Genomic DNA, 27,752 nt, shown 5'->3' with positions numbered 1-27,752 from the left:
CTCCTGCAGCAATTAAGCCGCTTTCTGCCGCTACTTCCATGTCTGTGACCCACATTAGTTAGAGAGGGGAAAAATAAAAACAAGAATCAAACTAGAGGATCTTTTTATTATTTGAAAAACAAGAAAACGATCATAAGATTTAAGAGGACCAAGCTGGCTGCCTGCCCATCCCACAGCGGCTCTCTGTCTGCCAACTAGCCAGCCTCCCAGGGGCCAATATAGCAAGCAAACGAGCTCCGCCGCCCAGCATAGTGAGCTGCTATGCCTGGATCCGGCGCAGTGAGTGTGATCACTCCAGCTCCATGGGCCCTGGGACAGGCTGGCCACCTGCAGGGTGTATCCCTCCTTTGCCCAAAAGAAGCTGGGAAAGTCTCTGGCGGCCCCAGCGGGTTGGGAAAAATGGATACAATCTGGCTACCTGTGCAGAGTTGTTGGTCACGTGACTCATTTATCTGAAAAGTGTTTCCATTGCAGTTTTGCAAAATATGTCAATTTCGATATGCTTCAGAAACCACCTCCTCCAAGCTCAAAAATCTTTTTTGATGAATGCGAGTTTTTTTTAAAATTGACGTTTCCATTAAGTGAATTTATTATCGTAAATCCAATTTGCGCAAGGTGAATTGTCTTATAGATACAATTCACCTGAGAGAGACGGAAGGTAAAGAAAAAAAAGCCTGCTTTCGCCAAGCTGTTTGTTTATTGTAGATTGCTTCATCCGAGTCTTGTTCAGATCTACAATCTAGTCCCTGGTGTCCTCCGACAGCTCTTTGTTCTTGGTCATGAGGGGGGAGGTTGCAGTCTGACTGTTAAAGATGTCTGGATTAAAGACAGCTGTCTTTAATAAGTAGTTCAATCTGGTTATTTGTCAAAAAAGCATAGACAAAAAATAATAAAAAAGTTAGTCCCTTATACAAAACAGGTGACCCTAGTATGCTCACAAAGTAACGACCCATTTCTATTTGACCACGTTTTTCAAAAGTTTTGGAAAAATTAATTTATACTAGATTATAAAACTTTTGCACATACCGGTACATAATATATCAACATCAATAAGGATTCAGAAAAAAAACTCTCTACTCACATGGCGTTGGTAGAACTTACTGACAGAATACACACAGCTTTAAACAACAGTAAAATTGCAGTTGGTGTGTTTTGAGATCTCTCAAAAGTATTTTGATGCACTGCATCACGGAAATTGTTGGACAAATTGAACAAATATGGTTTTTGAGGACTAGTTCATAAATGGCTTTACAATTATGTGAATGTGACAAATGGTATACAATATGTATTGGTTATGATTCAGAAATAAATAAAATGAAATGTGGCGTACCTCAGGGGTCTATTTTAGGACCAGACAAGGCCAGACTTTTTATCTTCCTCTCATTAATAAATCACAAGATTTGTTTTCTATCTGATATTGTGACAGCAAATTGTTAAGAGTTTAATTATTTGACAAAATTTAAAACAAATAACTTTAAAAAAACGTTTGATAAAAATGTGGTTTAATTTCATCTGATATATATGCTATATATATGTATAGACTTGACTTCTACTGGACTGGTTCTGACTCTGACCACTCTTGGAACTTTGCCCCGTCCTTATTTCAACGTTTTAACACAAAATTGATGCCAAGTAAAAGAAAAAGTAGCCCAGAGATTTATGCTTTTTGAAAAACATTTTGACCTCCTTGCGATATAATTTTGTGATAAAAGGTTGAAATAAGGTCAGGCAAAGTTCCAAGAGTGGTCAGAGTCAGAACCAGTCCAGTAGAAGTGTTTAAGGTTGAAGAGATAAGATTCATTTCAATGACTCCTAGAGTCATGCATTTGTGATCATACCCTTCATATACAGGGACTCATCCTTTTGTTCCCTCATTTCACCTTTTGACACTGACAGCTAAATTACCATCACAGTGTTAACTTTCTTTTTCATTTATTGATGCATTCCAGTTGACATTAAATTTAATATAACATCTTAGACTGAATCCATTTTGCTTTCCTCAAAGCTACATGCATGTGTGTGTTTTACAGGGGTGCCAGCCAAGCGTAATGAGCTGTACTATGAGTGCTGTAAGGAACCTTACCCTGACGTGACATTCACCGTCACGATGCGCCGCAGGACTCTTTACTATGGACTAAATCTGCTCATTCCCTGCGTGTTGATCTCTGGCTTGGCCCTGTTAGTCTTCCTCTTACCTGCTGACTCTGGAGAAAAAATTTCCCTCGGTGAGATGGACATTTAGAACAGACACAAACCTTACTTTAGATGTCACTGGTTCACTTTTGTATTTTATTTTTATTCAATCTTACAAGCAAGACAAATTAAGAGCATATTTTTATTTTCAACTTTGGTCTAGAAAAAGGCTAAATCTTTTGAGAAAGGGACAAAAAAAGAAGTTACAGGGTGTCTCCTTGCCTTCGCCCACAAGTGGTCGGAATAGGCACCGGCATATCTGTAACCCCAAAAGGGGTTTAGAAGAATGAATGAATGCCCTGCCCTTGTAATCTGGACCAAATTAAGCAGACTAGGTCGGGACCAACAGACTTTTTCATTCTAAACACAACCTAAAATACCTTTAAAAAAAAAAAAAAAAAAAAGAAGTGTCCATTCTAAGCATTCACAAACCCAACAAAGGGGTCTTACCTAATTAAAATTATCCCAACTTAAATGATATTTTTCTATGACCTTAACCTCAATAAGGATATATTTGGAATAACAGATGATAAAATGTACATTACCACATTTAGAGTTTTGGAAATGCCTAATTTCATATAAAATATTTAAAATAAGTAAATCACGCAAGATTATCTGGTTTAAGAAAAATTAAAGCTTTTTTCTCTTGTTAGAGAAAATACTATCATCTTTTCAAGCACAAAACAAATGTATTATTTTACTTTTAAGAAGGGCCACTGATATACAATTTTTGACATTTCTGTCACATTAATGTCGTCTGCTTCTGTCTGCTTCTCTATTTCAAGGGATCACCGTGCTGCTTTCACTGACTGTCTTCATGCTTCTAGTCGCAGAGATCATGCCTGCCACGTCTGACTCTGTGCCTCTCATTGGTGAGGTTTATGCTGAAGTTTACAGATCTAAAATGTTTAAAGTGCATTTTAAGGCAAGTGGTACTGACTTAAAAAAGCATATGCAGACTCATGTTTCTTGTCAGCAAAACCTCATTCATTATTTCTGTTAACGGCTAATTGTTTCTCAGAAAAAAGGTAACATTTGAATAATCTGTTTGATGGACAATAATTACACTTCTTAAAAACGGATCTTTAAACATTTGAATATAAAATTGGTTTTCCTTGACTATACACTTTTGTATTTTTTTTTATGTAGTTTCTATCTTTATTTTTTACCGTGTTTTTGTCCAATTAAATGCGTTAGACTTTTGTTTTATGTAAAAGTAACTGTTTTGTGATGACTATTAATGCTGAATGTGACAAATGATTAGCCAGAGTCACACTGAAGTTAAAATAAAAGTCGAAATTGAGTTGTATAAGGGGTCGTACGGTGGTGGAGTGTTTGTGTTACTGCTAGAAGGCTCTGGTTCAAATCCCAGCTGGGACATTTCTGTGTGGAATTTGCATGTTCTCCTTGTCCATGCATGGGATATCTGCAGGCTTCCTCCCAGAGTCCAAAACATTCTTCATAGGTTGATAGATGATTCTAAATTGTCCCAGTGTATTACTGTAAGTGTGTAGTTTTGTGCAATTGAATCGCTTAGTCCAAGAGGTTTGTTTTTCCAGGAAATGATTTTCATTGCATAGCTTAAGGGGAGGCTACACCAAATGATTAATACTTTACCCAGATTTAGCACCAGTTCATAGCTTACAAATGCTATAATATGAAGCACCTCACTTTTATAATTTCAGAAAACAAGCAAACTAAAGTCTCTGGACTTGGGCCCTTCTTGAATTAAACAGGGTGCTGCCTTATTGGATAACTAGTGCTGCCATCTATGGGATAAAGCAGAACATGCAAGAAAGCCCAAGTCCAGGAATTTTGCACTTAATGCATTTTAAATGTCAAGCATAGTCGATACATTACAACGGACTTGGGACTTTTTTTTGCACATAATCAGATAGCTTTTTTTTTAAGACCATAGAACATATAATATCTCTTTTTTTGAAAAATTGTGGACTTGGGCCCCTTGTGAACTAACTGATTCAATTGTTTGGCAAAACATCCAAGCTATACCCCACTATCACCTAACAATGGTTGGGATAGGCTCCATCAACCCCATGTCTCCAAAAAGAACTAAGCCTAAGGATGGATGTTTTAAGTGAAGGTGAATTTAGATTTTTGTCTGTTTTTAAACAGCTCAGTACTTTGCCAGTACCATGATGATAGTGGGGATGTCCGTAGTGGTGACTGTCATTGTTCTGCAGTTCCACCATCATGATCCCCATGGAGGAAAGATGCCTAAATGGGTGAGCAACCAGAGTTCATTAGTCATCAGTTATTCTGTCTAAGTCGGTCTTGAAAATCAAGATTCCATAGATTCAAACGAATGTTGTTTTTTTCTTTCCAGGTCCGGGTTGTTCTATTGAACTGGTGTGCCTGGTTTCTCCGTATGAAGCAACCTGGCAGTGAGCGCAAGAAGCGTCATTATCAATACCGCCACGCATCCCAGCACCACTCCAGCACCAGCTCCATAGAAATGGGCACTATGCCAAGTCTCTCCATCCCTCTGTCACAGACGTCCTGCCCACCTTGCCCAACAGGCACCTCCAACGGTTCCATGAGTCTCTACTATGGTAGTTACCACCCCATGGACAGCCCACATTGCCCACCATCCAGCGACTCAGGAGTCGCTCTTGGAGGACAGGCCCATGGTTCTCTGAGTGATGAGGCGGAGCCAACAAGAGGAGTCAGCTGCGGGGCAGGAGGTCCTGGCATGGGGGTGAGTATCCCCCCGCCAGAGATTCAGCACATCCTGGAGGAGGTGTCATACATAGCCCAGAGGTTCCGGGACCAGGACCAGGCTGAGGCCATCTGTAGCGAGTGGAAGTTTGCGGCAGCGGTGGTGGACCGCCTGTGCCTGGTAGCCTTCTCCCTGTTCTCCATCATTTGCACCGTCACCATCCTCATGTCAGCACCAAACTTCATCGAAGCCGTCTCCAAGGACTTCACATAACTGGCAGCAACAAGAAAAAGCAAAGAAAAAAAATCCCCTACAAACATTCTTGTGAGGAGGTGAACTTCATCAGAGACTTGATGTGATAACAGCATTTACACAAAGATAAGAAGCGTCACTAAAGTATCTGAGCAACTCAAAAAACGTGGAAAATAAATACAACTTCAGTTTACAAAACAAGTATGCTTTGTTAAATGTATATGAAAACAAAAGTGTTATCGGTTGATTCTAGCCACTGTAATATCGGTTGCTCAGTTGCAAAAAAGGAAACACTTCACCGTAGAATGTTTTGTCCTAATATAAAAGTGTTAGAAAACGTTAAACATCAGAAACACAAACAAAAATCACCAATATAGACACCACTGTATTAAAATGTGACACAACCGTGATTATGAAGTCATTCCTTGAGGTCGAGAAAGAAGTTAAAATTGTAGGAAAGGTATCTTTTTTTCAGAGGAACAACTTGAAAGAACTTTTCAAATAATGAGATTCACTGTGAAAATTCCCATTTCTGCTGTAACAGAACTCTAGACACGATGTTAATGTACCCACACAAACATGGTAGATGTTCATATGCAGTTTTTGTTTTCCCCTCCAAACTTTGTCTTGTGTGCTTATATTAAAATGAAGCATCTGTGAAGTAAGTGATGTATTTTAAGAATGATAAAAGTACCCAGTCTATTCAGGGTATTCTATTTAGGTCATAAGTAGAAGCAAATATTTTTTTTTATTTGTATTTTTCAAATGCACTGAGACATGGTGTATATACGTCTTTAAACACTTTAAATGAAATTAAAATAAAACAAAATCGGACTTAAGTGAAATGGTATAGTTTCCTCCCAGCTCCACAAATGCTTATTAAAAGTGGCTCTACAAAAAAAAAAAAAAGTTTTAGGGTAAAAGACAACATTGTCCAGAATCTTTGGAAAAACTATTGAGAATTAAGACAGCATTGCTGACAATTCTTTAAAAGAATAACGTTTTTTTTTTACACACTTTTTGCCCCTTTCTCTTGTGTTGTCTACGCCTAATGAATCAAAGGCTAAAATACTACCATGATATTGATGCAAAAGCACTTCTATGTTCTTTAAATTCCATGACACCTGAGTATGTTTCCAGTTATAAAAAAATAAAATTACTGATGCTTTTGCTTTCATGTAAAACTAAATTATTGTCATTCCGGGCCCCAAAGTGCTTAATGCGTATTTGCATAAATAGGCGTCAAATGGGTTAAGAGGACAGCAGTTTCCGTTCCAACATTTCGGCTCCATATTCCCCTTAAATTTATGATGCAACCAAATGCTTTACCCGTCTGAACTCCTGATCAAGATGGATGTTTTGCTTTTCAACCTCAAATACCACAAATGGCTTGAAGCTAAACTGGAAAACTTCCTCTTGTTGTTGAAGAGCACCAATTTCTGCTTCTGAGATGGAGTTTGACTGTGTGTGTCCACCCAAACCTCCACCTCCCACAAGCTGTTCTCGCTGCAGTAACGTAACTGTCTTATTGTCATTCTGTGGAATTTTTGAGTCTGTGTTGATAATTAAAAAAAGGATTCTCTGAATAAAAGACTCTGGCTATTTGTAAAAAAAAAAAAAAAAAAAAATCGTCTAACAAACACTCGTTATAATAAGATTCCTGTTCACATGCATACATCCACGTGTAGCATTTGTGTTTTGAATTGAACTAGATAGACTGGCCTTATTTGATACAAGTGTTGTAAAGGGGAGATTACATTTAATAGAACTCATCTGTCATAATAATAAGTCCATGACACACATTAAGTGTTCTTGACTCTACTTGGACGTGTATATGCATTTTTCTTTGTTAGCACTTCATGTTATTTTTTCTGCAACATTTCTGAGGAGACTTGACTTTCTAACAGAGAAAGTGACAGTTTTAGCCTTAAAAATGACTTAACCCTTGTGCTATCTTAGATGGCCCCACCCTTACTTTGACATGTTATTCCTACCATGACAAAGGTGGATTAAGGTGGAAAGATTTCATGTAATCCATGGACAGCAGAAAAGATCACAAATCATTGAAGAAAAAAGGTTCAGAGCACTGTCTAGTGGGTCTAGATGACCCAACTCCCAATGTTAAAGTGCCTATCCTATAGGATAGCACAAGGGCTAAAGCCAAAACATTTTTATCAAATAGAACTATTGGACACATGTCAATATTGACTAGAACTAAGGCTTAATTTGAAGCTGTGATTTAAATTTAAAGTTTAATAGTTCTGCAGCATAATGTATATAAAAGCCATGCATGCCACAACTACAGCTACACATCAAATCATTTCAAAATCAGCCTCAACAATTTATAGTATTGCTCTCTGTTTTTTGATCCCATAAGAAGAATATACAAACTGATAGAAGTACCAGATAAGCTGAAAGTATAAGAAACTTCTTGAAGACTAACAAACCAAGTTAAAAGTGAGTCTGCTTTGTAATAATTTATTAAAGTACCGTGGGAATAAAAAGAGTGAACCAGTTCATGACAGAAGAAGATCAAAGAGCACCAGCTCTGTTCAGTACTTTAAAAGCATATTTCTTTCAGCACAAAGTACAGTTGGGCTGTAGATTTAGGAAATAAAGCATCATCGTTCCAGCTGAAGCATGCAATAATCAAAGGCTACAGCACACATCCAGCTGCTGAAATAAGCATAGAAATGCATGAGAGGAAGATTTGTTGGGGTTCTTATGACTCTTCAAATTTTCCTCCACTGCACTTGCTTCATAAGTTATTGAACAACTCTTAATTTTGATGTTTTTATTTCGAGTCCAAATGTTTGTAAAAAATTAAACAGCAGAAGTGCAGGTCAATATGATTTAGTAAAGTTAAATAATAAAAACAAAATTACTGATCATGACCTGAAACATCAACAAAGTAAGCAAATTTAAAACTGTTTTCAGCTTGATTTACCAAAACTTCTTTTTCCTTGTTATTTTTATGCCACAATTAGAGTTTTTTTACCCTTTTGTCTTTATTAAACCCTTCTTTGTTGTATTAGATTTTGGGTTACTTTCCCTCTTCTTTTTTTTTGCTTATTCATTTTTCATGTTACTGATCCTAAATTCCATTTATAATTTTCTGTTGCCCTGTCATTTTTTTAAATTATGCACAATTACTTGTGCATAATTTCTAAAAATGCTAAATATCAGAGTTTGTAGACATTTTACTGAAAATTATAGCAAGTAAAATAAATTACATTTTATTTATAAAGTACCTTTCAGAGGCAGATGTCACCAGCTGCTTCCCAGGTTAAAATTGATTTTGTATAAATTCCGGCCATTTCTATGTGTTAAGATAACATTTATTCCATTTCATAATCTCAATAATTTTGTCTTAATCTGTCAAAGTAATGATGATTACTTTGGCTCTCAGCAGTGTGGAATAATAAACTTGAGGAATATTTTTCAGGTGAAAACACAAATGACTCAAGTCATTGAAATGCTATGAAATTACTGAAAATATTCCTTTCATAATAGCTTTAGTGCTTTAATAACTGTGATTTATGTCTGCAGGTGAGAAAAACCAAGAACCTGTTTGCTAAACTGAGGTGTTGCCAAATGAGAGAGCAGCTTTGGCTTTCCTCCCTTTGGCAATTCATCTTTTTTTTTTTCCTGTTCCTCTTCTCTGGGAATTCTTGTGGAAAAGGCCACAATTCTGCACCTGATGCATGTGTGACTGCAATTCAGATTCATGGCACACACAAACACATGAGCTCAGCTTTTACAGCAGAGTAAAACAAGCTGCCAAATGATGATTTTGCCAAGTTTTAGAGACCAAACCCATAAAACAAACCAGTCTCTGAATAGTCCTCTATTTAACATTGTAGCCTTTTGTTTCAGCACATTCAAGGTTTTGGAAAAACACTGCATGAGACAGCTGTAGAAGCTGGTCCTTTAAACTGCAAGGGCATCCAAATTTTTCAAAAACTTCAGTGGATGAAAGCACAAATCCTTCCAATTTAGCACCAAACATGAGATGATACATATCTTTCTCTAACAAAAAGTAGTCTTTTTAAGAGAATGTTAAAAATGAGGCTGGATGCTTGAAGTTTACTTTATATAACCATCTATAGCAAACTTAAAATGTTCCAATTTATGCTGAAGAAGTATTCAGTTAGTATACTTCCTACACTACACATGCTGTACATGTCGATAGTATATACTCATACTGAATTACACTTCTAGTGTACTACTTTCTGCTAAAGTTGTTTTCACAGACATGAAATAACCTGGCAGAATGTAGTGATCATATGTAAAACGATCAGGAAAAGCCTCAATTCTGACATGCAGAATTGCAGTTTTAAGTTACAACAAATGTTAAGACATTTATTATTCTAAATTCTGGACACACAATCGCAGATTTTAACCATTACTAGTACATTTTAAATGTCACATTTTTAACCTCTTGTTGAGAAAACGTGGGTACTGATTTCCTTCAAATGTTTGCATTTTAAGCTTATATATATACATTTTGAAAATGTAACATTCATTTCCATTGAGGATTGGATTAGATTGAACCGAAGTGATTTAAATGTCATGGTTTGACTGTAGTTTAAATATTTTAAAACACCTTTTTTTTCCTTTTGTCGAAAACTTGGCACACTTTTGTTTTCTGTGATCTCTTTCAGACAAATGTGTATTTTTGTGTGTGTTTAGCATCTTGGATGAGTTTAAGTATTTTTATGGATGATAAACTAATGGATCTCCATATTCGACCACAGATCTGAAATGCAAGAAAACAGGAACTTTCTGACGTTGATTTCCCATAAAGTGACACACAGGGAGCTAAATGTTTACTCCTTTGTTTCGATTTGCAAACATTCCATCATTTGCTCTCTTGGTTAGAACCCTCCTGCTGCCTTCAGTGAGTCAAAGTGGCAGTGCATCCCTTCTGCTTACGAAAGATGTTTCCAGTTAAAGACAAAATAAACATTCTTAAAAAGTATAGCTATTAAAATCATACCTCCATGCATTAAAATCCATTAAAAGGTGTGCACGTTTTTAAGAAGTAGTCAAAGTCTTGAAACTTCAGGTCAAACTTAAAACTGGAGAAATTTAGTTGAAAATTGCATGTTTCTAAAACATTAGACACAAAACGTTCGATTGTTAGTGTATTTTTCTCATGCAGCAGGCAGTACTGTACTATTTCCAGAGTAAATGTTCAAAAGGATTCTCTAGAAGTACATTTGGATGAGTGTTTGATGGAGATGACCTGATATGCTGGTGTGCTGTGGTGCAGTGTACCGTTGCAGGACAGTGAGATTCACTGTAGATGTTGTTATAGATTTGTTCTGGCTTTAAATTATAAATTATGAGTTGCACCAACACTAGCAAAGCAGTAGGAGCTAAGGGAAAAAGAGCTAAGCACAAATTCTTAAAATGCTTATTTCTTTTACTTTTATGAGTATTTTTTACCTTCCCCTCTCAGATCACAATGTGTGTTAATGAAGACATTTATTTCACTTTTTTTTTATATAGTCGTCTTTTCCAAATCTTACCGTAATAAATGATGCCTGCTTTCCTCTTGTCTGTCTTTTTTTAAAGTCGTGTTTCTTCTATGGTTTTCTAAATCAGTTCTAGCAGAAGAGTAAAGACGCTGACAAACCTGAGACTTCCCCTCCAGCAACAACTGGACATAAAACTTTATTGATTCCTCCATCAAAACAAACGTGAATGAAAGCCACAATATGAAAGCTGTTACCTGCAAGTTTCTTCTTTCACTAACAGTATTTCAAAACCATTTTCTTTGCTTTCTAATGTGATTCTGCTGAAGAAGAGTTATCACCTGAGTGATGGAGGTCAGCTGCAGATCGTAGGTTTGTCTTTTTTGCAGGTGGCTAGAGACGTGGAGGTCCTGGAAGTTGGTGCTTAACAGGGAGCTGTAGTATAATCGAAGCAGCTTTATGTGACACTTTTTCAAAGCATTAAGAACAGGTCAGGCCCAGTGAGAGAAGTTACTCCTCCAGAAAGAAGAGACAGCTTTATTTATTTATTTATTTTTAAACTTGTCCAGTCAAACAGCTGAGCTAACAGGTAAGAGTTGTTTTGGACATATTTTACTGTTACAACATGGGGTCATGAATCTTCTGACACACAAGGTGTATATTTGTATAAACCCATTTTGTAATTTAAGCTAAACTTTACTTAGAGAAAAAAGTGGGTTAAGGAAATAGAAGGATGATCATAGAAAGGGGGATAGAATCATAAAGCAACAAGCAACAAATTGCTGGTAGTTTATAACTGTCAAGTGTAAATGTTAGTCTAAAGGGGCGGAGCCTGTCCACACACTCAAATGTCACAAACATACTTGTCGACACCAAAAATGTTCACATACAAACATGTCAACATGCACAGAATCCAACTACAGCTCACGCACGCATACTTGAACATGCAAACCATCACATGTAAAGCATTTTCAGTTGTCACATATACTATTTGTGCAAATGTGAGCTGACACCTGTGCTCGAGTGAGTGTTTATGTTCTGCTGGGGTGGCTGATGGAATATCCCTGCACCAAGATGCCCGCAGAAGTGGTAACCAGTAAACATTGCTGAGAATTATGGGTAAAATGCAAAAAGAAAACCCTCAAAGAAAAATCTATTCCATTTTTTTAATGCAATTCTTCCACTTTCACATGAGTGGCAGCTGGGTTGTTTCTGTTTTGCAGCTCTTTGTGGACTGTAGTCAGTAGTTTCGTCTCTTTAAATTCTGAGATGTTTGAATGTGGCGCCACCTGGTGGTGAGAAGACTCTTCTGATCTTCGTAAATGCAATCTTTCAACAGCAACAACTATAACACAATTACCTTCTTCACTCATTTTTAACAGCAGTAACTGGCAGCAGTAACACTTTTATTGGATAATACATTTATAAAAAGCAAGGAAATTATGCATTTGAAATGACATTTTGAGTCTCTGAGTATAAGATATTCATTTTATTTAAAGGTTAAACATCATAAGATTGGCTCAAAGCAATGATTGCAGTTTAGTACATCCATAAACTTATAAATTCTAATGTGAGGAAAGAAAATGAACAGCAAAACTAAAATGTCATCAAGTGCAAATGAGCCCAACATAATCCAAATCTCATCATTATGTTTTTCATTCATCCTCCTTTGATTTTGTGCTGGAAAAAAAATAATCATATTTTCTGCAAAACATTTTTTTTCCTGCTTAACTTTTTACTGGAGCTGCTAAATATGGGAAACTTTCTAGTTTTAAATATGCATAACACATTGTTAAAATCCAGCCTTGATGGCTCCCAGCAGGTCTGAGAGAATACATAATACAACTTATTACAAAAGAGTGGAAGTCAAACAGAACTTCTTTTTGTTTTTGGTGTTTTTGGAAACTACCAATCTCCCATTTATCTTGTGCTTTCAGACAATCATGTAACCTTCCCTCCTTAATGACCATCTTTGGCCTCGTCCTTGTGTTTGTCCCGCGGCACACGGCCCATATTATAGAATTCAAGGTTGGGCCTCATGTCAGTTAAGTGGGCGAGTCTGTTAGACATGGCGAAAAAAGCAGCAATGGCCGCGATGTCCCAGGCGTCCTCACGGTCAAAGCCGACTTCCTCCAGGGACTGGAAATGTTCCTCTGTGATGGTGTCACAGCGACACACGGCCATCGCAAAGTCCAGCATCGCCAGCTCCCGAGGGGAAAGCTCTGCGTTTTTATAGTTGACTACCACCTACAAAGAACAGAACAGTGTAGCAGTTTTGGAACAAGTTAGTTAAAAACCTTCACACCTTTTTTTTTTAAGTATGAGATATGTATACCTGATCAGCAACAGTTGGTTTCTTGGAATAGATTCGATGCAGAGCACTGTGAGACACCACACAGTAAAGACACCTGTTGTGAATGCTGGTGGCCACTACTATTAGCTCACGCTCTGCCTTGGTTATGTTGCCTGGAAAGAAAATTTAAAAGATCACACTTATGATCAAGTTAAATAACATAAAAGAAGAAAAACATTATTTTAAAGTGTTTGTTCTTATGGGTTGTTGATTTAGGTAGACATGAAATACATTTTTCTCTAAATAAAAAAGGTTTTCCATAAAAGGTCGTATGAATCCTCAGCTAGCCTCAAACTTTTTACTGTTTCCCAATCATTGAAAGGAGCAAAAAAAAAAAAAAAAAAAACATAGAGTTTGTTTTCTTTTCATCACTGTAGCCAAACCTGACAAAGTCACAGTTTTGTTGGTTTATGCATCACTTCTGATCCCAGATTTGAACAAATGTTTTTCCAAAAAGAGATTATCCAATCACAGAAGACAGAATGAATAAATCAGAGCAACCTCCCCAGTGCAGACATTAAAGGATCACCAGACGGACAAACAGTCTCAGAAATGATTGCTGAACCAGGAGCTAGCATGAGCAATAGGCAAGGCAAGGCAAGGCAAGTTTATTTGTATAGCACAATTCGTACACAAAGTAATTCAAGGTGCTTCACAAAACAGAAAAATGCATTAAAATCACAATACATCATGACAGTCATGACATCACATTTAAATACATGCACGTCTACATTCACTCATGGAGTCCCCGGACTGGTAGAGAGATACCTTTTTTTTCTTCTTCATTTTTTACAGTAAATTGATTTGTTTGCACACCAAAAATGTAATACAATATAAACAGAATGAATTGTTTTTGTGTTTGGCCAGCTGTCTAAAATATATTGATTCATTTCTGTCAGCAAATCTTTGAGCAACTGTGATTGTAAAGATATCTTATCATGGTGGTAACTTTGATAAAGTCCTCTAACCAAACTCAAACAAACCAAGAAGCAACACAAGGGGTTAGCCAGCTCTGTGTGGCAGGGGCGGAGCCTTTCTCATGCGCCAGGGGGTGGAGCATTGACTATGTATGAGAACTGTGACCCCTCCTCCCTCGCGTTCTAAACAAGAAGTACCTGTCGGCTCAAAGAGGCTAAAATCCCATAGACTTCTATAGAGAAACAGCTGTAATCATTCTTCTATCCTACTTTTTCTCTCCTCTTGCTAATCCTATATTTTTCCCCATTATTTTTTTTTTCTGGTCTCACATCGAAAGTTAGAAACGTGTGACAGATTCTCCAGAGCCTGCTTTCAATTGGTGGGGGTGTGGCCTTCCAATAGGCTCAGTGCTGATTGGTGAGAGTGGAAACGATGATTCAGACCAACTCAAACCAATCACTGTTTCCTAACGTCATCTGGCTCCAACATGGCGGCGTCCAAATCCCAAGATAATGGTGACTGAATTGACTTCATTTCGTTGAAGTAAGCCATTTTTTTTAATGGATGATGTCACACTTGCTCTGACCAGTTCTCACATCCAGTCAAAGGGGTGGAGCCATCCATATGCATCAACAGGATATTTGGGTTGGTGTGACAGAGATGGAACCAGCCTTGGGTAGCAGGGACAGGCCTTTTTATTTTGACAAGGGCGGAGCCAGCCTTGAGAGAAAGGGGCGGGGCCTGTGTAATGCAACAGAGGAGAAGTCGGCTTCGAGTGACAGAGGCCAAATTAGCTTGTTTGAATGTTTTTAAGCTACATAACTTGTGTATCAATTACGTAGCGGGTCAGCTTAACATAGTAGGAAATATAAATCTTTTCCAGTAAAGATTGAAAATACATCCACTACAACAAACATTAGACTACTACTTAGAACCACATCCAACCAAACCCACTGTGAATGGTTAAAGCACACGTGTCAAACTCAAGGCCGGGGGCCAAATGTGGCCCGCCATGTCACTTTATGTGGCCCGGGAGAGAATAAAAGTTTTTAATTCCTTAAAATAATTTATTTTTGTTGTAATTATTCAACGTTTGCAGGTCTTATGTGTGTGCAGACAAATTGTTGTCATCAAACCATCAGTTGGATGCAAAGCTGTGTGCAGCCTTTCTTTGTAAAATGTTACATGTGTAATACATGTTCTTTCTAGCTCAGTTCATGTTATTTTTCTTCATTTATTTGGACAGTTTGATCATGGGTTTTAATAAGCGGACAAAATTCTAAAGTATTTGTGCTAGAGTAACAAGCAAACATGTTTTCTATGCAACTGTAATTTTAAAAAGTTATAACAAATAAATAATGAGTTATTTAACATTAAGGAGTAGTTACATTTATTTTTCATTACATTTAGTTACATGTATAAGTTATATCTGGCCCTTTGAGGACAACCACTATGCTGAAGTGGCCCTCAGTGAAAATGAGTTTGACACCTCTGGGTTAAATCTCACTCCAACCATCTTTTGATCCAATTTTAAAGTGTTACCGCTGGTCTTTTTATTATGATTATGTCATTTTTAGCCAAAATCAAAAACCTGTGTCGTTTTCTAGGACATATGTTCTGCACATCGGCAGCAGCTCATGAGAAATTCATCTGGGTTGTTGGCGGGATTCTAGGCACGGAGTAAGCCCGCCCCCACTTCCCGTCACCAATCTGTTTACACTAGCCTACAGCCCCTCACAAGCCCAACCTAACATAAGTGGTGCAACTAAAACGGCGAGCTATCCAGCCGTACAGTTTTGAGCCAAATACCAGCTGGGATGAGGAAAACAGAGACGGACATGGATCTGTCTGCAAGTGAACGGAGCGGAGCAGGAACTGCAGTTTGAACGTGTGTGTGTGTGTGTGTGTGTGTGTGTGTGTCAGAGTCTCTGAATTCATCTTCACGTCCTTCCAAAATAAGGGGTAATTTAAAGGCAACACCCACCTGTATCTTTATTCATTAACTCATTGTAGTAGGCGAAGAAGGCTCTGAACTCAGCTGGTCTATGAGACAGGACTTTGAAGACATTGGGCAAAAAACCTCCCTGTGAGAAGCAAAACATAGAAAGAAAGATGTACATTTTCACAGTGTAAACCTTAATTTAAACGTCGAATTCGTTATTTGTGAGCGTTTACCTTTGCCTCAACCTCTTCCATAAGCTCCACTATGTCATAAGGGAGGTTTTTTCTGTAGGGAATCGGGTAACGACTTATTTTCTCCGGTGGACCGCCGCTGGAGGATTGTCTGGTCGCCGCTGATCCGCCAGATCTCCCCTGGAGTAAGAGGCTTGACGCGGGCGGAGCCTTAGTGGACACCGAAGGAATCAGCAACAAGCACGACTCAACAAACACCACACAAGACTTTTCAACTACTCACAGCTTGAGTTAGTAAGGACGACCGAAACAACAACTTGGAGACGAGTTTGCCTGCCATGTCACTCCACATCAATGCAGACCGCTTTTTTGTGGTTGGTTTACGCTTTTTAGTCGCCTCAAATACTCCAGGGCTTTCCTAAAATTATTTACTTTAAAAAATAAAAATCTCACACATTACTATCTACAGATATTATAATTCGAAAAAGCTACAGTTGAATGCCGTCCAAACATGAGCCTTGTTTGGGGTGATTTCCCGTCGCGTGTGGCCACACAGACGCTATTTAGCTTTGTGTTTGTCAGATCTTAAATCGGTTGAAATCATCCAATGAATAAGCTCCGCTGAGTGACGCCTGTTCTTTAGTACGCCCTGTTGCGTCGGCTCCTCCTCGCCAGTAGGGGGCAGCAGTCATGAGTGCTGAACATGGTCTGAGGTAACCTTTCTTAAAAATACAAATTCAAAGTTATAACCACACATTTGATTTTCACGATATACATTTTACATTCTGTGGGTTTTATATATTAACAATACAAGGGTGCCATTTCTTCTCTTTTAAAACAATGAAAGGGCAACTATCTCATGTGACCCGGAAGAGATCGTTTTGACACACCGATGCCTTCATGCTAGCTGTTTTAGCATAAGGGAAACACAATTTGGACAAAACAGTGCAAAACAATCAAAGAAAGAATCTACATCTATATACAACAATATGTTTTATCATGTAAGTACTTGAACTTTTCCACCCCTTATGAGAGTATTAATAGATATGAAGGGAGGTTTTCGTCTTCGGTTTTTGCGCGATAATGAGGCGGCTTCACACAACTTTTTTCAAATCCCTTTTACCAAATATATCAGCGAAGTTTTATCTTCCATTGTTTGGATCGGCTTGTAACAGCAATGTTATTTGGAAAGTTTTTCCTCTTAAGTTAGCACGATCATAACCACGCCATGATCATGATGTGTTTACAGATTTCTTTGGAACATGAAATCTTACTACATCCACGGTATTTTGGTCCAAATCTGCTCAACACAGTGAAACAGAAACTCTTCACGGAAGTGGAAGGTACCTGCACTGGCAAGTGAGTAACAGCTAATCATAAATAAGTGCATAAGTGTGATTACTTTGTAAGTTTCTAGTCTGTCCTGAAAATAACAAGCATTTGCATTCACTTTTCTGTAATGCTGGTTTGTATAAAAAAGCTTAGAACTGCATCCCTACAGTATTTCCTGCTTGTGTCCCTTCTCCCAGGTATGGTTTTGTCATTGCTGTCACTACTATTGACAACATTGGGGCAGGTGTGATCCAGCCAGGTAGAGGTTTTGTACTCTATCCAGTCAAGTACAAGGCCATTGTGTTCCGCCCATTCAAAGGAGAAGTGGTGGATGCTGTGGTCACGCAGGTTAACAAGGTAAGGACCCATAAGTACCTGTTGTAGGCCTTTCTAAGATGTTTGCCATGGAATAGATCCTTTTGTTGAACGCTTGTTTTTCACATGGAAAACGTAGATTCATGAATTGTTTTTCTGAATTCCAGTCTCTTTAAATACATTTTCTATCCTCCTTTAACAAAATTTGGGTTCTTTGCAGGTTGGCTTGTTCACAGAAATTGGTCCCATGTCCTGCTTCATTTCTCGCCATGTAAGTTTATGTAACATTTAACACTTTACTATATATATATCTTGACCTAATATGTAGGTATGTTTTTATATTATTGTTTGTGTATTTTATTGTTTTTTTATTCTCCCAGTCGATCCCTTCAGAAATGGAATTTGATCCCAACTCCAATCCACCTTGCTATAAAACAGTTGACGAGGTATGTGTCATTACTCTGTCTGTTTTATGCAATAGTAGATTTAGCATGCAGAGACATTGAAGGCTACTTTTCTCTTTCAGTTTTTAATCCTTGTGATACATTTGATTTTAATGAACATTTCTTATTGTGTTTATTAGGACATTGTAATCCAGCAAGATGATGAGATTCGACTGAAGATTGTGGGAACACGAGTGGACAAGAATGACATTGTAAGTTTTTTCCATAAATATTATTTTTGATCTTTTGACCAGTAGCGACACAGATCCATTAACATCTTCATTTTCCTTGACTGAGCTGCCAGGACTGGATAGCTCCAAAAATTCCTCGCACTATTGTCATCTTGGGGCTGTAAGCTAGTGGGAAAGAGTGTAGACGGAGGATTGATACGAAATTAGCGCAGGATTACTTTGCACCAATAGTCCCGCTGACAACTCAGAGGTGAATCTCTGATGAAGGTTCCTACCATTCGGCAGAAACTATGTCCCAGAGAACATCACAGTTTTTTGTTGTTTTTTTTGGCCAAAAGCAGCACAATCCTAATGAAAAGACCACTGGGAACAATTTAACAATAGATCAAAAGATGATTGGATTGGGACTTTAGGTCCATATGGATTCTTGTAATGTTCCTTTCTTTGACTTTCTGGTGTTTTTTCAAACCATTTAAAAGAAGAACAACAAGCTTAGTTTGAATACAGCAGGATCTGGTTTGACAGTTAGTCAAAAGCCTGATTACAATAAAAGCAACCTCACTAAAACATCTGCTTGTCGAAATACCCATGTAAAGAATTGTGCAAAACTATTCATTGAAACAAGTTTCCTCTTTGTTTTCTAGTTTGCCATCGGATCTCTGATGGATGATTATTTGGGTGAGTATTAAATGTCAAGTCAGAATTATTTTTTTTTTTTTTTCAATCAAACAACAACATAACTAGACGATGATGATCTTTATATAAAAAGAACACATACTTTAGAATCTAAAATATGTTTGGTTACTATTTTAAATTAAAATTTATTTTCATTCGTGTTGTATTATTTTTCTTAACTGTCATCAAATTCATTCAGTGCCAGCATTTGGAAATTCTAATATTCAAACATACGTACAACATTTTATACACTGAAGTTTAGGATTTAGTTTTACATGAAGGACCTTCTTAAAATGATCTTCAACTTCCTTTATCTCACAAAATAGATAACTTATTAATTCTTCCAAATATTCAGTGATTCTTTACCATAAACAGTACATTTTCAACGCAATTGATACCTCACAGTATACAATTGTCATTTGTTTTAGTACAGTTTTCAATGCAGTATTATGATTTAATGGTAACATTTGGTCAATAATATTTTCATATTTTTAAATCACAGTGATTATTATTTGAAAAGGTATTACTCAGAAAGTAAATCTGTCAGATTTCAGTTTGTAAATTGCATATAAATGGCATTAATAAGCAATAAAATATTGTCCAAATGTAAGAGAAGAATTCAAAATAAATTTCACGAAAGAGGCTGCTCTTCTTGTTAAATAAAACGGACCAAAACTCATTGAATATGCATAATCATGCTTAAGTGATATAGGTCATAAATCAAATTATTTTTTAAAACACTTTTCACACGTTGGTAACACAAATGCTTTGCTGAATAAAAAATATAATTTTAACTTAAGTTTGAAGGCAAACTTAGCGTAACCCAAACTGCCACCCAGCCCAACTCGTTCATCTACAATTAAAAAAAAATAAAAAATTCTATAACCTGAAGCATTTTCTCAGTCAAAATGTCGAACACCAGAAGCACTGTTCGATTTATAATTGATTATTTTAATTGTTGTCTAACTCGGGTGGAGATTGTGCTGATGTTGTCAGTCATAAACAATGTTCAAATTAGTCATCCTCAGGCCGTCCACACGGTTACAGAATAATGCACATAATGAAGTGTGTATATATATATATATATATATATATATATATATATATATATATATTATGCCGTTTACAGATTCTATATCAAACTAACCCTGGCTTTTTCTTTTTTTTAAGGTCTCGTGAGCTGATTTCTTTCAGCTGAGTGCTCACCACCTGGGACAATTTATGTAGTAATAACTTCATGATTTATATTCATGTTATGGTAGGATTTAGTCAAAGCCTTGCTGTTTTTTTTCCAATAAATTAACATTCTTTATTTTAGTTAGTTGAATTGGTGTCAAGAGATTAATTCTGCAGTTTTGTGTTTTTATATATATATAAATTTGGTTTAAGTGGAATACATACCTTCAAATTTAGTTGTATCATTTTTGTACTTTGTAATAAAAGATTTAACTTTTTCGTTTATCTTTGTATCATTTTTTTAATCACATACGTCGACAAAGTATTTGTTGGAGTGTCCAATATTTATCTTCTAACACTTGAAAACTCAGTCACGTGCGCAGCAAAATGGATGGGCACGTGTCACGGTCGTAAATACGTCACTGATGTGCGCCGTCGTTCTTTCTTTCTCTCGTCCTGAAGATGGCGGCAGGGGTGAGTAAGATGGAGAGGAGGCCAACAATGGAGTTTTCTTTCAACCTTTTCGTCACAATCCGTCTCGTATCTATGTCATCTGCTCTGTTATTGTGTCGTTTAATAGACACATTAGACCATGTTGCTGTTTTTTAGTTGGTAGAGGGTTTATTTGTCATTTATATTTAAGAAGACGCTAACAATCCTGCCTGTTTAATGGCTAACTCGGTTGTGCCACGTTACAATATTTCGTGAGACTGGGGATGATGCTCCTAAATTTTCCGTGGCCATGCCACTTTATGACCGACGCATTTTTTAGAATGATTAAAACAAAAATCCCCAGATCCTCTTTATTCTTTTGATCGAACCAATCAAATAAGTGAACAGATCAGATGTGGTTTGCTAGTCTTACAAAAAGCACAAGTCGCGCTAAGCTAGCTTACTTCTAGTTTGTTTCTAAAACAATGTAACCATGCCACTTAAGTTTAAGAGGCGTTTCAGCCTATTGGTATTCCATATGTATTTACTTTTGGTAAAATCTTTTTTAAAAGTGCTCCGTTTCTGATATGCTCATTCATTAGCCAGGATTAGCTACAGCTGGCATCGTTATCACATTACCTCAGTCTAAACCTTTTCTCATATGAAACAATACAGTTTAAATTAGGTTTGGACCTGCATTAAAGCAGTTTAATCATAGAAACGTGCACAGAGATTGCATAACTAGATGGATTCAATACATTTAGTCACAAGCTGATAGAAGTTTTCCTGTATTTCAGACTATCTACACATACCCGGAGAACTGGCGGGCCTTCAAAGCCCAGATCGCTGCCCAGTACAGTGGTGCTCGCATCAAAATCGCCAGCACCCCCCCTGCCTTCACCTTCGGACAGACGAACCGTACCCCTGCCTTTATTAATAACTTCCCGTTGGGCAAGGTGAGGGCAGCTCAGTCACATTCAAGTCTTGTTCTTTTCCTCATTAACTAGTTGGGTTTCACACAGCATCAAATCCTGTGGTTCTAGGTACCTGCCTACCAGGGAGATGACGGCTTCTGTCTGTTTGAGAGTAATGCCATTGCTCACTACTGTAAGTCACATTTTTTTACTTCTTAGTCTCTCTAAACGGTCAGAACAGGTTGCTTTAATTGTTATCCAGATTCTCTAAATCAATTCTATTGAGTTGAGGCAAAACGATAGTGAAGCCTTGTTAGCAAATGTTGCTAAATTTGGGGGTTTTGCAGTATGGTTTTATGAATTGTTTAAATTTCGTGTTTTCATAAATCCACTAACTGCTTTGTTCATTCCATGGAAACTCATTTGTCTTGAATTTGTATGAGGCTTTTGGTTTTCAAAGATCAACCGGTTGTTTTTCTGGCTTGTGGCCTACAGTGAGCAATGATGCCCTGCGCGGTGCCACGCCTCAGGCAGCAGCGCAAGTGCTGCAGTGGGTGAGCTTTGCTGACTCTGAGATCATCCCTCCAGCAAGCACATGGGTCTTCCCTACTTTGGGAATTATGCAGTTCAACAAGCAGGTATGCAAGTCTTTATTTTCTGGATTATTTGGTTATTGTGACATGATTCTAAATCACTGGCTAACTGTTAAGTTTTAAACTATTTTTTTTTTTTTTTTTTTTGGTGTGTAGGCCACAGAGCAGGCCAAAGAAGATGTAAAGAAGATCCTGACCGTCCTGAACCAACACCTGAACACTCGCACTTTCCTTGTGGGTGAGAGAATCAGCCTTGCGGACATCACGGTGGCCTGCTCCCTGCTCTGGCTCTACAAACAAGTATGCAGCTTGACACTTTTCACTGTGTTAAGTGGAACCTCCAGCATTATTTGAGCTGGTGTGTTTTCCATAAATGAGCTGACCTGTTTTATCTTTTGTAGGTCTTGGAGCCTTCCTTCCGCCAGCCCTATGTTAACGTGACCCGCTGGTTTGTCACCTGTGTCAACCAGCCCCAGTTCAAGGCCGTCCTCGGGGATGTCAAGCTGTGTGAAAAGATGGCACAGTTTGATGGTGAGTCAACAAGAATGTACTTGTTAGAACCCTGGATTCATTTAAAAACTATTTTCCCTTTGTATACCAATAAGTTTTATTGCACAACATTTGGCTTCAAAGGTGAACTGACATCTCTTATGTTCCCCCCGGAAAGCTTTATTGTTTAAACTTTTAACATGGTTACTAAAGTTTGAATAAAGCAGAAACATCTGGTCATGCAGGGTGCATGCTCGTCACTGGTTAATCCAAACATAACATGAAGATATCTTTTCATTTTCCAACTTTTTTTAATAATCTGACTCAAGCATCTTCTTCATAGAATAATCCATGCCGTGCTTTTCTTCTAGCAAAGAAGTTTGCTGAAATGCAACCTAAGAAGGAAGCACCTGCCAAAAAAGAGAAGGGAGGAAAAGAGGCAGCCAAGCCCCAGGAGAAGAAGGAAAAGAAAAAGGAGGAGAGCAAGCCTGACCCAGAAGAAGAAATGGATGACTGTGATGCTGTTTTGGCTGCAGAGCCTAAAGCAAAGGATCCCTTTGCTCACCTGCCAAAAAGGTACCCAGTGTCCAGTGTTGCATTCAATCACTTTGTACCAGTAGTTATAGATGGTTTCAAACGTGTAATTGGAGTACTCTATCCCCTGTGATTGGGCAAGACTGTGTCCAATCATGGCATTACGTCTTAATCAGACGGGGGAAAAGAAAGAAAAGACCACATTCATCCCAGTCATCTCTATTTCAGTGGGTATAAGGCTGGTTCATGCTGTGGCCACATGTTGTATATCAAAAGCATTCAGTGCATTAAACCTGAGATTACCTCTGATTTTATTTTACTTTCACATCCTCACATTTTGCATTGATGGGACAAAATCTGGTTAATGTGAAATGGTGTTGGGATAACGGTAAAGTCATGCTGAAACATGGTACATTTATTTTGACATTTGTTTGTTGTAAATGTAAAACAATGGTAGACATTCATCATGTTGGGCTTCGTTTTGATGTTTTTGTAATTGCATTTATGGTCTGCTGTCTTAATTCTGCTTTAGTTAAGAGCAGAACAATGATCTCCGTGTTGTTTGTTTCTGTTTTAAAAGCACATTTGTCTTTGACGAGTTCAAGAGAAAGTACTCCAACGAGGACACCTTGACTGTAGCAATTCCTCACTTCTGGGAGCACTTTGACCGCGAGGGCTACTCCATCTGGTACAGTCAGTACAAATACCCAGAAGAACTCACACTTACCTTCAAGAGCTGCAACCTTATTACAGGTGAGACCAAAGGGGTTGGCTGGTGTATTGTCAATTCATTACTTTTTGCATCTTCCATAAAAGTAGTGGAATGTTTGTTTAGTCAGTAACACGAAGATAAAGGAGACCATGTAGGGGATTTTAGTGTAACATTTTAATTAGAAATTTGTGCATAACACTCTTCGCTTAAGAACTTGTTCTAAGCATTGATATTTTTGGTGATTTCTTCATTTATTTTCAAATCAATTTTTAACTTAAATGGTGATGTTGCTATGGCACCAACCCTTTAGTTTTTAGACTCATCCCTTGAAGTGAATGTGTTGCAGTTTTGGTTTTTAAAACTGGTTTGTCCAAAGGGTGGATCAAATGCAGGGATAAGTTTAGTAGGCTTATTCTGTATATCTATTTGATCAACACAAAGGAGCTGCACCCTTCAAACGGTTTCTGGATTATGTGTTATAACTGATAGTAAAGTTTATTTTGTTGAAAAAGTAAGATCAGAAATGTTTTTAATTGTATTTTGGCCCCATTTCCTATCACTTCCTGTATTCTCAAATATGTTTGCCTGCCAAATGGATATCTACACACACCTTTACCACTTTTCTTTTAGTGTTGAAATCCTGCATGTTTGTCTAAAAACAATGACCGGTGAGTCTAGTGATGTACTGGGAAAGCCATGGGTGTGTTGGTTTTAAACGGGACTTCAAGACCTGCCAAATCACTTAAATATTTGTACACACCTCACCCTGGAATGGATGTGTGTGTGAACCCTCTCTTTTGCTCTTTAAATGTAGAACTGTAAGTTTAACACAGTTTTGCAAGTCCTCAGCTTTAAACAATAGCAGTAGTTTCACTGTTAACCTTGTAAATATCATGATCTATTTTAGTTTGAAAATACCTGCATACATTTTTTTTAAAGATTTTTTACTCTTTACAGAATGAATATGTACTTTTTACAACAGATCTTAATCTTTTATTTCATTTGCTTAAATGCTGTAAACACATCCCTGAAATAAAAAAAGGTATAGTTTCAAACGTCTTTTTTTATATATAAATCAATACAGTGAATTTTTGAAATGTAATGCATTTGTACATATTTCATGTATTGCATTGGTTCATGTTTAATGATGAAAAAATGTCCCCTGTCAATGGGCAAGGCAGTGTCCTGTTTTGGCATTCAGCCTTAATCTGTCAGGGGAAGAGAAATGAAGACCATATTCATCCCAGTCATCTCTGGTTCAGTGAGAAACAAGCTGGTTCATGCTGTGGTCACATTGTACCGTTTATTTTCTGTACAATATTCTGGTGTTGATCAAGTCTGTGTAGATTACTGCAGACGTTACTCTTAAACCCACAGCTGCAGTTACTCTGCTATGACTTTGTTCTGTGAAAACGCTGCCACAATGTCTAAAAACTCTGTGTTCATAGGTATGTTCCAACGCCTGGACAAACTGAGAAAGAATGCCTTTGCCAGTGTCATCTTGTTTGGCACCAACAATGACAGCTCCATCTCAGGCATCTGGGTGTTCAGAGGACAGGAGCTGGCTTTCACCGTAAGTGCAGAAATATAGACTTCAGAATTGTGATTTGAAAGCTTCCAGAAAATATTCATTTTGCATGCTGCATACATGTATGGAGGGAAACGGATGCCTTTGAAATTCCTTTGAATGTTTAAGGCAAAAACGAGATGAGTTGTATTTCCCCTGTCATTGGGCAAGGCGGTGTCCAGATATGGCACTAAGTCTTAATCTGACTGGGGAAAAGAAATAATAGCTCCATTCATCCCAGTCATCTCTGATTCAGTGAGTTAGACTGGTTCATGCTGTTGCTACAAGTGGAATCTGTTCAACCTATATCTGCACTAAAGGGTCTGTAATTCTACTTTTTCTTAGGCCTTTCAGGGTAAACTATATCCATAGATATGGGTATGATCATAAAGAACAAATTATTATATGTGCATGTAATGGGAAAGCGTTTTTGCCGACCAATGCTAGCTCCACTGTGTGTGTGTGTGTTAGCCTGGAGGCGGAGCTGGCAGCGCAGACTCCTCCTAGAAAGTGCTGTTGATCACTTATGTATGTCAGATCGTGAAGACCCGCTCGTTTTTAGAGGAATACTCAGAAATGCTTGAACTTATCAAAGTACCACTTTAGGATTTCTTTTCGTGAGGAATGAAGATTATAATGCCCTTAAAAGTTAAAAAAAAGTTGAGTTTGTATGAAATAAGCCCTTTAATGCATTGAAGGTACAGAGATGTGTGGCTAAAGGAGACTATTAAAATCTGACAAATGGTTTATTGATTCAGAGATTAGATGCTGGGGTTCTGGATAAACATGTGCTTCCTGTCATTCTTAGCTTTCTGAAGACTGGCAGATTGACTACGAATCCTACGACTGGCGCAAGTTGGATCCAGATAGCGATGAGTGCAAGACCATGGTCAAAGAGTATTTTGCCTGGGAGGGAGAATTCAAACATGTGGGGAAATCCTTCAACCAGGGGAAGATCTTCAAGTGAGAGGATGCTGACATTTAGAGGAATTCTGTGCCCCCCCATCAAAACTATGGACTTTCAGCCACATGTGCTTACTTTGCAGCAGAAATGACTTTGAATAACCGTGTTTGAAAACAAAGACTTTTTTTTTTCTCAATGGGCCCTCCAAAACTGGTTTTCTGTTTTTTCTGACCTGTGAAATAAAGCATTTTCCTCAATGCTATTGAGACAACTTCACTTCTGTGTTGTATGTTTTTGATCCTTAGTGAGCCGTTTAAGGATTGTCCTTTGGTTGTCAATACTTCTGTGTGGTATTGCAACAACTTTTAAATTGCAATTTAATTTAAATGGGCTTCTAGAGTTTGACAACATAAAAAAAAGCTTCATATTGATAAATGGACATTATGTTGACATCAGATGTGAATTATTGAGCTTTTAAGTGTCCATCTGCATATTAAATCAAATTAAAAATTTTGACATTAAGAATGGATTCAACAGATCTATTGTAATGTGAGCTAATATTCTATTTCTCATTCAAAGAGAAAAACATGGAGAAGCGAATGCCATTAAGGTTTTCAAGTAGTTTTGAACTTTTAGACAAATTTACAATTTAAAACAATCGGCTTTTTCACCTAAAATTGTGTGGAACAATTAAAATGCCAGTGTTGCATTTTTCTATTATACCTGCAGGGGGCAGAAGAAGACTTACCAGTGAGGTGAGGAGGACTTTTTGATCTTGAAAGAGCAGGTTGTAGAGTAAAATCGAATCAGTTTCAAACTATAATTCCTGGATGTTCTTTTTATAAAAAAATAAAATAAAAAAAACAGATTTTTTTTTTTTTTTTTTTTTAAGTTATCGATTTGAAATTTGGTTTCATAAAATCTTCCGGTGCAGAAAACTTAACTCGTGTCTTATTCAGCAACTGCAGGGTAATTTAGTCGTTCTGTTCGTTAGAGCAGAGCTTAAAATTTCAAAGTTCGTTCAGTCCTAAACTCTTGAATGTTCAAAACGTGTAGGATATCTATTTCCACTATACTTAAAGCACAGGCATGATGTGACTGGCTTGACCACACCCTACTGAGATGCTGAAATGAGTAGTTTCAGAGCCTTCTGCAAGAAGAAAAGAGTTTTATTATATTCTGTGTGTTTGACAATCATTCCAGCATTTTTTGACAAGCAAAGGCTTGCAGTAAAGAAAAAAAAACCTTCTGATTTTATTGTATATTAAAGTTAGGATCTCTGTGCTGTGAGGATAAAGATTGTACTTTTACTTGACACACCCAACTTTCTACGAAAGTCCATATGATACATTTGATCTTTTATTAGTCGTTCCCACAACCGGTACCTGGTGCTTCAATGTTTGCTGAACAGTGCTGCAGGAAAAACAGAACACCTGGAAAGCACACGCAAAGACTTTTATGAATTCTCA

The 27,752-nt window shown here is 37.5% G+C and overlaps 4 protein-coding genes across 4 annotated transcripts in view; 3 read left to right on the top strand and 1 right to left on the bottom strand.

Moving 5' to 3' along the window:
- Positions 1–6,708, top strand: part of LOC101162456 (neuronal acetylcholine receptor subunit alpha-7) — a 32,946-nt gene extending 26,238 nt beyond the window's left edge. The window contains exons 6-9 of the mRNA XM_011480074.3: positions 2,031–2,225; positions 2,979–3,065; positions 4,327–4,436; positions 4,538–6,708. Coding sequence (XP_011478376.1) covers positions 2,031–2,225; positions 2,979–3,065; positions 4,327–4,436; positions 4,538–5,143 — 998 coding nt within the window. The 3' untranslated portion in view covers positions 5,144–6,708. The remainder of the gene's footprint in view (positions 1–2,030; positions 2,226–2,978; positions 3,066–4,326; positions 4,437–4,537) is intronic.
- A 5,273-nt stretch (positions 6,709–11,981) lies between these two features.
- LOC101155778 lies at positions 11,982–16,614 on the bottom strand. The gene is made up of 5 exons (XM_004073229.3): positions 16,290–16,614; positions 16,049–16,216; positions 15,858–15,957; positions 12,938–13,068; positions 11,982–12,849 (listed from the first exon to the last, which is right to left on the bottom strand). The coding sequence occupies exons 1-5, from the start codon at positions 16,356–16,358 to the stop codon at positions 12,562–12,564; spliced, it is 756 nt and encodes a 251-aa protein (XP_004073277.1). The 5' UTR covers positions 16,359–16,614; the 3' UTR covers positions 11,982–12,561.
- A 142-nt stretch (positions 16,615–16,756) lies between these two features.
- Positions 16,757–20,421, top strand: polr2g (RNA polymerase II subunit G). The gene is made up of 8 exons (XM_023959102.1): positions 16,757–17,007; positions 17,256–17,365; positions 17,536–17,695; positions 17,874–17,924; positions 18,034–18,099; positions 18,237–18,308; positions 18,932–18,965; positions 20,133–20,421. Exons 1-8 carry the CDS (start codon positions 16,996–16,998, stop codon positions 20,144–20,146), a joined length of 519 nt encoding a protein of 172 aa, XP_023814870.1. The 5' UTR covers positions 16,757–16,995; the 3' UTR covers positions 20,147–20,421.
- A 102-nt stretch (positions 20,422–20,523) lies between these two features.
- On the top strand, positions 20,524–26,559 carry eef1g (eukaryotic translation elongation factor 1 gamma). The gene is made up of 10 exons (XM_004073228.4): positions 20,524–20,612; positions 21,368–21,526; positions 21,614–21,677; positions 21,980–22,122; positions 22,234–22,377; positions 22,479–22,608; positions 22,938–23,142; positions 23,681–23,853; positions 25,261–25,385; positions 26,188–26,559. Exons 1-10 carry the CDS (start codon positions 20,601–20,603, stop codon positions 26,344–26,346), a joined length of 1,314 nt encoding a protein of 437 aa, XP_004073276.1. The 5' UTR covers positions 20,524–20,600; the 3' UTR covers positions 26,347–26,559.
- Positions 26,560–27,752: the final 1,193 nt, after the last annotated feature.

The sequence above is a fragment of the Oryzias latipes genome, chromosome 10, assembly GCF_002234675.1.
Source record: "Oryzias latipes chromosome 10, ASM223467v1".
Taxonomy (NCBI): domain Eukaryota; kingdom Metazoa; phylum Chordata; class Actinopteri; order Beloniformes; family Adrianichthyidae; genus Oryzias; species Oryzias latipes.
The sequence above is the reverse complement of the archived record's forward strand: the minus strand, read 5'-3'. Positions and strand labels throughout refer to the sequence as shown.

What these genes read in the sequence shown, in the direction of transcription:
- LOC101155778 (XM_004073229.3), bottom strand. Translation starts at nt 16,358, where the DNA reads ATGTGGAGTGACATGGCAGGCAAACTCGTCTCCAAGTTGTTGTTTCGG. An exon ending in CGTCCTTACTAACTCAAGCT is followed by an intron (nt 16,217 to 16,289) that starts GTGAGTAGTTGA and finishes GTGTCCACTAAG; the next exon opens with GCTCCGCCCGCGTCAAGCCT. An exon ending in TGGAAGAGGTTGAGGCAAAG is followed by an intron (nt 15,958 to 16,048) that starts GTAAACGCTCAC and finishes TGCTTCTCACAG; the next exon opens with GGAGGTTTTTTGCCCAATGT.
- polr2g (XM_023959102.1), top strand. An exon ending in GAAGGTACCTGCACTGGCAA is followed by an intron (nt 17,366 to 17,535) that starts GTGAGTAACAGC and finishes CCCTTCTCCCAG; the next exon opens with GTATGGTTTTGTCATTGCTG. An exon ending in GAGTGGACAAGAATGACATT is followed by an intron (nt 18,309 to 18,931) that starts GTAAGTTTTTTC and finishes TTTGTTTTCTAG; the next exon opens with TTTGCCATCGGATCTCTGAT.
- eef1g (XM_004073228.4), top strand. An exon ending in ATAACTTCCCGTTGGGCAAG is followed by an intron (nt 21,527 to 21,613) that starts GTGAGGGCAGCT and finishes CTGTGGTTCTAG; the next exon opens with GTACCTGCCTACCAGGGAGA. An exon ending in TAATGCCATTGCTCACTACT is followed by an intron (nt 21,678 to 21,979) that starts GTAAGTCACATT and finishes TGTGGCCTACAG; the next exon opens with TGAGCAATGATGCCCTGCGC.